The sequence below is a fragment of the Camellia sinensis genome, chromosome 3, assembly GCF_055761805.1.
Source record: "Camellia sinensis isolate YWXY chromosome 3, ASM5576180v1, whole genome shotgun sequence".
Classification (NCBI taxonomy): domain Eukaryota; kingdom Viridiplantae; phylum Streptophyta; class Magnoliopsida; order Ericales; family Theaceae; genus Camellia; species Camellia sinensis.
Window position 1 is genome coordinate 83786285 of NC_138963.1, and position 11964 is coordinate 83798248.

General features: G+C 42.7%; 1 protein-coding gene across 1 annotated transcript; it reads right to left on the reverse strand.

The window, feature by feature from the left end:
- Positions 1-8819: 8819 nt before the first annotated feature.
- LOC145821648 (uncharacterized) lies at positions 8820-9794 on the reverse strand. The gene has a single exon (XM_082918190.1). The coding sequence runs from the start codon at positions 9792-9794 to the stop codon at positions 8820-8822; it is 975 nt and encodes a 324-aa protein (XP_082774316.1).
- Between the last annotated feature and the right edge of the window lie 2170 nt (positions 9795-11964).

Consider the following 11964-nt stretch of genomic DNA (forward strand, 5'->3'; position numbering starts at 1 on the left):
AATCCAGAGTGTCGGTGACTGGGAATTAAGACACGTTCCGTCACTCGAAGTACGAAATGTCTCTCGTTTCCCGTGCTCGGGCTAACTCCTATCCCAAGCACAATGCAATATGCATGAAATGCATGAATGCAACTAATATACAACCTAGCATGCACAATGCTATGAGATGGCATACACAATGCACGATGTAACATGGCATGCACAATGCTCTAACATACAACCTAGCATACGCAATGCTATGAATCGAAATGGCATACACAATGCATAATGAACTTACACCAACATGAGTGGACCTCAGCCACACTCACATCAGTAGCCATTAGATGAAAAATGAGACTCTCAAAATACATGCACGCATGCACGCAAACCGAGGACCGAACTTAAGGCAACAAATGCCACTCTACCAAAGCATGGCAAGGCATGGAATATGGTATGCAAACATGCAAATTTCAGCGCTGAAATGTGATGCTAAACAGCCCCGAAACATGGAAACATGGCACCCGATGCATGGAATGAACCCCAAAACTCGAAACTAGGCACATGGAATGACTTACTGCTATACAAAGCATGCATTATTTGATCATGAAGCATGAAGACAGATGCAAGACAGTCCCAAAACATGCATATTTCCAGTTTATAACAAGTCTCAAAAATAAACACAAATAGGGCTAATCTATCATGCAAAAATGGCCCTAAAAGAGAGATTGAACACAAAGGGACAGCAGCCGACCCCAAATGGAAAAGAGCCCTTCAGCAAAGTTGAAGAGGGGCTCAAAAAAAGTCACTTTACCGTTTACATAAAGCCACAAAAATAATCACAAATAAGGCCAAACTATCATGCAAGAAAAGGCCTAAAAGAGAGGTAAAGAGACAAGTGGTAGCTGCTGTTCTCAAACAGAGGAGAGCCCTTCAACAAAGTTGAAGAGGAGCTCAAAACAAGATATTTCACAATTTATGGAAATTTCCAAAACAGCTCACAAATAAACCTAAAATACTATGCAAAAATTGGCCTAAAAGAGAGATAAAGAGGCAAGTGATAGTAAGAGACCTCAAACAGAGGAAAGCCCTTCAACAATGTTGAAGAGGGGCTCAAAAAAATTTATTTTACAATTTGGGTCGGAGCCCAAAAATGCTTGCAAGCAAGGCTTATGAATGAAGCAAGAAAAGACTAGTTTAGGGGAAAAGAAGAACTCACCCTTGAAGAACAGCAAACTAGCAGCTTTTGGACCAAATTTGTGAGCTTCCAACCTCTTCAAATGTCCTCCAAAGTGCTGGAATAGAGTGTAGAGGTGTGGTGTTATGGGTTGTAGGGTAAAAGTGGCCAAGAAATTAGGGTTGTGGAGCTTGGATGAGAGAGATATGGAAGTTGTATGTATAATGCCCTAACCAAGTTTTGTAACCCTCAGAAATGAAGGGGAGAGGCTGATTATATAGAGGGAGACGAGTGGAGAAAAATGGGGGAAAATGAATTCAAATTTCCCCCCAAAAGGGAAGACCTTCGGACAGTGGGTCAAATACAGAATAGCTGGCACAGCTGGAACACACTCAGGAGGGCAAAAATGGCCGGCCAGCTCAAAAGGACCAAAGTGGTCAACCGATCAGGCAAGTGACCGGCCGACCAGTTTTAGGTTTCCGGCCAACCAGGTCAAAAGGGTCAAGGTGGTCGGCCACCCCCTAGGATGAATCCCCGGAAGTTATCTTTCCAATGTCGCAAACCTTGCATCAAAATTCCTCCTGTGCAAAAAGTTATGCCAGTTTTCGTGAAGCCGCGCAGATTCGGTGCAAACGGACTTCAACCAACCATATCTCCCCCACCCGAACTTGTCCATAAGAGATTCTTGAGTGAAAAATGAAGCCCCAGAAGTAATCTTTCCAATGGTGGTAACCTCATACCTTAAATCCAAGTATGCAAAGAGTTATTCTCATTTTGGTGAAGCCGCGTAGTGTTTTCCTCCTTCCCGGATTCATGCTGAATCACTTTTGACCAAAAAAAGCTGATTTTTCAGAAAAATTGCTGGCCTCCCACTCTCCTACAACCTCTCTAACAACTAAAATAAGGTCTCCACCAAAAATGAACCCAAACCGATGCAAAACGAAGGTTCGGGGGCCAAAACACGCGGTCTGGGCGGCCCGAAAACTGACTGTTAAGCACCGGAGGTGGCGTTTGACCACGAAGTTGGTCTTTCAGACCACAGTGTCCCTCAAAAGGGAGGAAATAAGGTGTATGCCAAAAACCGGAGCAAACGGAGGTGGTTAGGCGGTCCCGAATCGAGGCACACGGCTGTCAGCTCCGAAAAATCAGAAACCGGGCTCCAAATGGGAAAAATGGCCTACGACCACGAAACGTAGCCTACGGCCACTGAGAGATGGTCTACGAGACCTCTCCCTCCCTTCAGGAAGAGAAAATAGAGAAAATAGAGCCTGGTTCGTAAACCGAGGCAAGGCACGAAAGAGTTCGGAAGTCCGGAGGCAAGGCTTGCAGCCGGGACTCTGAAACTTCTGAACGAGCACAATATACAATATCACCGAGTGCTCAATCAGTGACGTCTGAGTGTTATGGTCGGTCAAAAATGGGGTGTCTACACTTTGCTGAGCTGGTGCAGCGATGACCTTGTTGTCAAACAAATCTTGTACATCATGGCGCAGACGAAAGCAGCTATCGGTCTCATGACCGGTTTGTTGATGTTAGGCACAATACTTAGTCCGGTCATGCTTTGGAGGGAGAGGATCGGGTAGAGGCCGTTGTTCCAATAGTTTCAGATGTCCTTTCCGGATTAAGACCTCTAGAGCCTTTGACAAAGGCATATAAAGTGGGGTGAAAACCCTCTTGACTTGGGGTGGATATTTGGCCGTTTGTGAGCTACTTCCGGACGCACCGGTGAATGGGGTAGCTGTTTTTGATGTGGTGGTGGTGACCATGCCCACTTCAGAAGATCTTGCGGTCGCATCACCACTGGTGGTCGCATTCGAATTGCGAGAAAATGCCCTCCTAGGTTGCTCCTTCTCCTGGTCAATAAGGCCCTGCTTCATGGCATCCTCGATCTGTACTCCCATCTCATGCAAATCTGAAAAGGTAGGGAAGGGGAGCACGATCATTTTCTACATTAGTTTGGGCTGGAGGTTACGCACAACCATCCATATTTGATCCTTGTCCGTTGGCCTAATGGTCATCATTGAGGCTTTGGCCCTCCAGCGGGCCACGAATTCTGAGAAGCTCTCCTTAAGCTCCTGCCTTGTCGTCTCAAGATCACGGGTCATAATCTCGATTTACGTGTTATACGAGTATTGTGCAATGACGGCCTCGGCCATCTCATCCCAATTTCTCTTGACATCATCTTCCAATTTTGCGTACCAGATAGCTGCCACACCCGACAGGGTCCGGCCAAATAATGAAAGTTTCTGTAGTCTGGTGAGGCCCATCGGCCTTAGTATGTCCGAAAACAACAGGAGATGCACCATGGGATCCCCAGATCCATCAAATCGGTCGATGTGTGGCATCTTAAATCTGTCCGGCAGCATCACAGCTGCGTCGGTATACCCGTCCTCAATGTCCGGAATGGACTTTACTCTCTGAGATTTCTTGAACATCTTTTCCAGCTTGCTCACCTTCAACACTGTAGGGTCTAACTCAAACTCAAAGGGTGAATCCGGCAGGTTGATCGGTGCTTTAGATAGCTGGGGTAGGATCGGGGGCGGAGGTGGCCCTGTCGGAATGTCCGTATCTTCCTGGACATTAGCTGTCTCCCCGAGTGTTGGAACTCTGGGTGGGGGATGAGCCTGATGTGAAGCAGATGCTCCTGTTTGCTACTACAGCCGAGCAATTAAGTCTGCCTGTTGAGCCATGATCTCAGCCTGCTGTTTGGCAAATTCTGCTTGATGAGCAGCATCCTGCTGCATGGTTTTCATGCTCTCTTGGAGTTGACGCATCATTTCCTCCATTCCTGCCATGTTCTGTTATTCCGACTGACTGACTGGTATATCTATCTCTGTGATAAAAACTGAGGCCTCAGCCTGACTGTTCACTGATGGGGTGGATAAGGGCCACTGATCTGGGAATTGCTGAACTGGTGATCTGTGCCTGACTAGCCTTCTCTGGCCCTGATTACCCTTGAACTGAGTCTCTGACCTGACAAAGTCTATCAGTACAAATCCAATGAACCGCGGGGGATATTGGAGCCTCTGAAGCTATAGTTCCACGACTACCTTGTAAAAGAGAAAACAAACAGTATCTCAGTTTGATTTCACCAGAACAGGTATGCACATAGCCGAACAACTGTGCTCTCTACTGAATTCTGCCCAAAATTCTGCCTGTAAACTGATACCCTCAAGTAAAACTGATTCTCAAAATACTGATAGTGATGCCCGCAAGCCTGTTACTCAGACTTGCAAACTGTTATGCGCATTCCCTGTAGAGATACACTCTAAAAGCACATAGCAAACAAATGAGAACCAAGACACCCTTATGTTGGGGTAGGGTTTCCCTGTCCTATTTTGTCAGGAGCTAGGGTTTCACTATGCACACAGCAGTTTTCAAACAACCTAACATTGAGTAAGCAATCTGTCCTAGTTTGGAATAGTCACTATGGATTTCGATATGCACTAGGTTGAATGGTCGAAAAGGGTGCCTCGGTAAAATCGGGGTTTGTGTTCCCATATTGTCAGAGCCCACAACCGGTCAGCCTTATGGCATGCTTTGACAAAGTCAAGCCTCCGGCAAACCGTTCAGGAATGGCAGATGGCAAACACGGTGTCCTAGGCACACCAATGCACATGCAATGCAAAGAGACACATAAATGAAATAAAAATAGGATATCATGAGTTCGAGTCAATCTCTCTAAACTACCCAGTAGAGTTTCCAGAAACTGTAGACGTCCTCGAACGCCCCGGGAGGACAAGTCCCGTTCTGTTCATTTTGGGTTCACTACAATTCAGGACTCTCAAATTGTCACGGTTCTAAATCTGAACCAAAGAGTCCAAATCCGGCAAATTGTTTTGAGAAAAACAGATTTTGAAAGAAGTGCCAAACATGGACTCTTTGCCAGATACAGAGTCGCCACCTAAATATTTTTTTATGGGCGAATTTAGGAAACCCTGACTCGATGCCAAAGGCCACGTGTCCGTCATCACCAAAGTTGCCTCGTCTCGGGAGCTTGGGTACGATTAGGGAAGGTCAGCTATGAGCACCCCCTCTCGCCCAATCCGAAGATCGGCCTCTACTAACCGTGATATCCGTTTTTGAAAACGTTATGTGTTCTTATTCCGGTTATTAGCCTAGATTTATTATGTTATGCGCACAGCAAACAAGTATAGACCAAATCGCCTAAATTGGAATGAAGCATTGTATATCCGTTTGTTTGAAAAACAGTTTGAAATTTGCTACTCGCAAGTAGGCTAAAGCACGGATTTCAACGAGTTGTTCCAACTCAAACAACCCAACCTTCACCCACAGGCATTCAAGCAGTTTATATCACATAAGCATCTAGCCACATGGTAAGCATGCTGTCATGTTGACATTCACACTCATGCGAGATGCTAAAGCATGAAAATACTTACAATGTACTCCGAACCAAGACAAGAACATGTTAGCAATCAATGCATGATCCAAGTCCATGTTAAATGGCTAATGCAACGCATAGAGAATGCAATCTAGAATAGGCTCGGCTAATCTAAGGATGACATGTGAAAATGCACAGATAATATGTATTCAAGTTAGATTTGAAATACTTTATGCAGTTAGCATGATGCGCCGAGCCTGGTGCATGCAAGACTAATGAATGATGCAGGCATGCATAGCATAAGGTATGCTAAAGTAAACATGTCCTAATACTAACCATCAAAAGCAGGTAAGTAAAAGGGAAAAAGAAGTGGGGGTTGGAAGACATGCACACACGCACCCACACTTATTACAAATTTGCCCTCACTCGGAGGGACTGAAAGAATAATACAACTTAATTAACCTACAGGCTAATTAAATATTACAGACCAATTAATTAATTAACAAATTGACTAATCTAATGAAAGCAATAAACAGCCTCGGGAAGAGGACCCAATGCAATGCGCGCTCAGCTCCGCTCGGAAAGTCACTGCTATGCACAAGTTGCCTCTGCTTTGACTGTTATCCTTCTCTGAAGACTGCACAAATCTCAGGGTTGCTTCCCTGAATTCTGTGGAACACCACCGGCTGAGGGAATTGGTCACCGGCCATGGAGAATGGTCACCGGCCATAAATTAATCCATCGGCCGCTTATGGATGGCCGGTCGGCACTACAGATGGCCGGCCGGCCAAATCTTCCTGCAGAATCTGTTTTGGACAGCAGCAGAGGGCAAAACATAGCATGGCAATGCATTTCAAGCAATGTATGCACCAATCACACCCCTTATCATATTCATGACTCAAAGGGATATGATTCTCGATTCTCGGACCACCAATTGCGCATTTCCATACATGATGGCCCAAGGAACCAAGTATGCATTTTGATATGGAATGTAATGCACATAATCAAGCAAAGGGGGCTTAACCTCTATCATACTCAACTCAAGAGGTGAAGCATGCATGCCAATGCAATGCATCCTAGGTATGGAGGCTAGTATGCAACATGGCAATGCAATATGTAATCTAGGTTAGGCACACAACCTAAGTAAAGAAGCATGTAAGGCATAAAGAAATGCAACCTGCAAGTATGCAAGACACAATATGGATGTTCAAGCATGCAAGCAAGCATGTGGCTTCATTCAATCATGCAACAACACACTAGTATGCAACAACACACAAGGTGAGCATGCAACAACATGCGAAGGGGTGGACTTAAACTAATTTAGGCAGCCCTCAAGCAAGCCTAAAACAGTGGCCAAAATGATGCAATAAAGGCATGAAAACACACACACAAATATGCATCAACAAGGGCCTAAACATGGAGCATAAGCCATCAACTCTTCAAAGCATGAAAGGGATGGAAAATGCAAGCATATAAGCACATCATGAGGTCTGAAATAACATACCAAGTGATTCCAAACCACTGAAACAAAGCAAGGATGGCATGCTAGAAAGGCCAAAGCTTAAGACATTCAAGAGGGATTGCATGGTAGCTATACAAAGCAAGACATGAATGACTCAAATGACCTAAAATAGTCCCTTAGCACATCAAAATATGCATATAAGCTTCATAAAGCTTAACCAAAACACATGAGCATGGTAGTCTAAATGCTATGCATGTATTGAGGCAAATCATGGCATTACAAAGCATGTATGCTAAGCATACAAGGTGTGTCCAAACCAACTCAACACAATGCTATTTCATGGCAAAATAAGCATAAATATCAGTCAAGACATGGTCAACACACACTTAAACTAGATGCTCCCTCAAGAGGCAAAAATAGCCCTTTTCAAGGACAACAAGGAGAGGGGGTGGCCCTCTCCTTCCTAGGACCTCAAGGCACCATCCTCACCTCTGAAATCCCTCAAGATTTCAGTGGTGAGGAGGCCCAAACACTATGGTCCTGGAGCTCAACCAAAATGGCACAAAACAAAGGCCAAACAAGCCTTAAGAGGGGTCAAACAACCCCAAAGCTTAAAACACCCTTAACAAACTATTTAGAGTAGACAAAAACAAGACTTTTATATGTTATATGCTAAGCTCAAAAATAGATGCAAGATAGGCTAAAAAGCTTTGCAAAAATGGGGTAAAAGGGGACAAAAGTCTTACCCTTGTAGACCCTCTTCACAAACAATGTTCCAGCAGCTCTTTTGGTTCCAAACCAGTCCAAAAGCTTCAAGGAAAGACCTCTGGTACCTCAACAACTAAGAAAAGGTGTGATGGTGGGTGTTTGTGCACAAAAATGAGACTAAACACACACTAAACACAAGAGAGAGAGATATAGAGATAGATGATATATGTAAACCCCAACCCTAAATCTCAAGCTCTGAAAATGTTGTCTAAATTGTCTAACCTAAAAAAGGGAGAAAAGACCTCCTCTTATAGAGGATTCAATCTTGTAAAGCTTCCAAGGCAAGCTAACAAGAGGGAGATCCCTCCATACACGTGTATGCCAGCTAGCATAAAATATCTACAAAAGCAGATGAACAGTGGTCGACCAGCCAAAAATGCAATTTGGCCAAAATAGATGGCCGGTCGACCATCTATAGTGTCGGCCGGCTAAACATTTGGCCGGTGGAAGCAAAACACAGCTGGTGGCCTCAAGCCATGGCCGGTGATGTGTGGGGATGGCTCACAAGCCATTCCCTGCCCCTCCAAGGCAAAACACAAGTGTTTGGTGCAAAACTAGACACAAAATAGTCGAGTCGAGAGGTCCTGAGGCAAGGCGCGTAGCCGAGACCTCCAAGAACTCAAGATGAACACAAACAAGGATGATCACCAGGTGTTCAAGCGGTGATGTCCAAGTCTTGAGGACGGTCAAAAATGGGGTGTCTACAGTTCTTCTCTAAAATAATAAACAAATAACCAAATGATACCAAACAAATAACAATTATGTGAGATGGCAGGCCTGAAAAAAATTAATTAACAATCAAAATAGTAAATCTTCAAATACTTGTGAGGATGGTCTCTGAGTTGGTGGCAGAGTGGTTGTACTTACAGTGGTAGCTGGTAGTAGCTGAGAGGTTGGCCTCTGAGTTGCATTTGGTGATGGCTGACTTGTTGCAGAGGTTGGTGGTGACCTAGTGGTTGAACTCCTTGCACTTGTCCTTCTCTGTTATTATTAACATATTTTATTAGCATTAGAGTAAGATAAATTCAATATTAAAAATTAACACACTTTAAGACCAACGTTTTTGTATACATACTCTCAACATCTTTGAATTTCTATATATGAATTATGTTCTTGCAAGATCTTCTGTTATGGCCAGCCTGTAAGCACTTGGGACATGTGACATTCAAACTCTTCCTTTGTTGCTTTGTGTGTGTTTCTTGGTTCATCAATATGACAATAACCTTCTTCCTCAATTTTCTTGGCCTTCCAGCTAGCTTCATAGCCAATGAAGCTTTTAGTGGGCTTATTCCAGTGGCAATGAAATTATGCATACCATGAACTGGATGTATCATGTGAGAATACACTTGCAAATATGAAGTCTTGTTGTAGTAGTTGTGCACATGTGCCTTTGGTTGTTGATGATTTTCATGTATGGCACTAATTGCATGGGAATAAGGTATGCCACTTAGATCCCATCTCATACAAATACATGTCATTGATGCTAGGTCAACTATGAAAGTCCTGTCAAAGTGGTCCATCTGACCACACCATGTTGGGAAGCAATTCCTAGGCTTTTCCTTTAAAAATTCTAACTTATTCTGAATTGCTGGACAAATATCACCACTATACTGCTCCATCCCCTTCCTTTTCACCTGAAGTCTAGCCATTAACTTCTTCTTGATCCACTCAAAAATTGTAATGACAGGCTTATCTCTAGCTTCCAAAATGTATGAATTGAAATACTCAAACAAGTTGTTCACTAATGCATCACATTTGCTCCTTATGGAGAAATGTGATCTAGTCCAAAGTGCTAGATTGATAGCCCTTAACCATTCCATAGTTGTTTGCCTTTCCCTAACCTTAGGATCAACTTCCTCTATCTTTCCCATCCAATAGTTAAACTCATTTACATTTGCAGTAGAAGCAGCCCTCCAAAACAAATCTTTCATATCTCCCATATCCTTAAACTTTGCTTTGAAATTGTTGAACATATGTCTCAAACAATACCTATGGTTTGTTGTCAGTAGCATCTCCTCAAATGCTTCCACCAACCCTTTATGTCTATCAGAAATGAAAGTCCATTCCATAGCATCTCCTCAAATGTTTCCACTAACCTTTTTTATCTCAACAAATGCTAGCGTAATAAGAAATATATTGTCATTTTCATCTTTTCCTACTGCATTTAGTAATTGGCCACTATATACACTCTTCAAATAACAAACATCTGTAACCAGCTATAAAGCCCTCTTTTATTACTCCTGCCCTCCTTCATTGCTCCTACCTTCTAATACATTCTCTAGAATGTAAGTTTCTCAGTGTGTGGGTCATCCCCAATCTGAATTCTACTCCATAGATTGTGTCTTCTTAGGATCTCAGCATAATCCCACAACTTATGAAATTGAACAACCAAACCACCTTCAATCTCTTCTCTAGCCTCATCTTTGCCCTGCATGCTTGTTATTTGCTAACATTGACCATCATCTTCCTCTTTATCTTCTCTTAAATGAATCAACATTGATTTCAGTATTGATAAGAAAAGGAAATCTTCAATCTTATTTCACAATCAGTCAGTACATCAGTATTTATGATACAAGAGTGCAACCTAACCAACTAACCAACTATTAGCTACTGTCTATACAATCTATACATTCATATACCTCTCTAACTGAATCAATTAGACAGAGGGAAGTTCTCCTCTGTTTTTCAATGAGTTATACTTGCTTGAGCTTGATTTGGTATATTCTTATCAGGCCCTCACAAGCGAATGGGTAAGGAACGCACCATAAGCTTGGGAAGAAGATAAGAAAATTGAGCCACAGGAACGGGTTTGGTGAACAGATCAGCCACCTGATCAAAGGAAGACACATGTTTAACCACAACTTTGTGAGAAAGAACTTGCTCACGTATGAAATGATAATCCACTTCGATATGCTTAGTGCGGGCATGGAAAACAGGATTTGAGGCAAGAGATATAGCAGAGAGGTTGTCACACCATAAAACAGGAGTAACAGAAGGAAGAGAAAGCTCTTGAAGAAGCATGCGAAGCCATTGAAGTTCAGTAGAAGCTTGAGCAAGAGCCCTGTACTCTGCTTCAGTGGAGGACCGAGAAACAGTTGATTGTTTCTTTGCAGACCATGAAATCAAGTTAGGGCTGAGAAAAACACAATAGCCAGTGGTAAATTTACGATCAAGAACATTGCCGGCCTAATCCAAATCAGAAAAAGCATGTAAATCCAGAGAGCTCGGAGTGAAGAGTAAACTATGATGAAGAGTACCCTGAATGTGACGAAGTAATCGCTTGATAGTATTGAAATGGGCAACAGTAGGAGCATACAGGAACTGGCATGTATGGTTGATAGCAAAAGAGATGTCAAGTCTGGTAATGGTGAGATATTGTAAGGCCCCAACAATACTTCAATACAAGGATGGCTGAGAAAAGAGCACCAAAGTGTCTGAAGGATGATTGGATTTAGAGGCCATGAGAGAAGAACATGGTTTACAATTGATCATACCAACCTTAGTGAGAACATCAGTGGCATATTTATGCTGAGAAAGAAACAAATCAGAGGCAATGCGGGTCACGTATATATATTCTTATCAGGTATTGTCTCTTATTTCATCAATCAGCTTCTTTCCCAAGTAAATAGAATCCACCTGTTTGTTGTCATAGTGCATGCCACAAGTGTGCATCCTAGTCAGAGTTTTTATTTCAAATAGCCTATTTCCACCAATGAGTAAAGCATGAATCCTCCAAGTACAACCATATCTACAAACAGCTGTGATCCTTGCATTCTTATTCTTCAAGAACTTGATATCATACCCTTGGGCTAAATTATACTCCTTCAGTAACTTTTTAAATGTCTGAGCTTAAGGGAATTTCATTCGTATGACAAGGCTTGGTTTTTTCAACATTTGCTCATTGTATTCTGGGTAAGCATCTCCCTCCTCATTTAAGGAACCTTTCAAATTATCAAGTTGCTCATCATCTTCTGGATCTGTTCACCATTCCTCAATTACTTCATCATTTCTTACTTCTACTTCTTTGCCATTTTGAGCCTCCATATTAGTTGAAAATAATATGCAGCCTTTAAGTCTTTAAAAGCCAACTTAGATCATCACTATAACTTGAACTCTCCTTAGACTCTGGATTAGACATTACATAGTCAACATCATCACTATCAGTACCTCCAACTTCACATTCATTATTTTCTTCAAGTCTTGGGCTTGGTCTGCATCAGTTTCACTATCACTTTCATT

Excerpts from the sequence above, each read along its gene's own strand:
- LOC145821648 (XM_082918190.1), bottom strand. The coding sequence starts at position 9,794 with ATGGAATGGACTTTCATTTCTGATAGACATAAAGGGTTGGTGGAAGCA.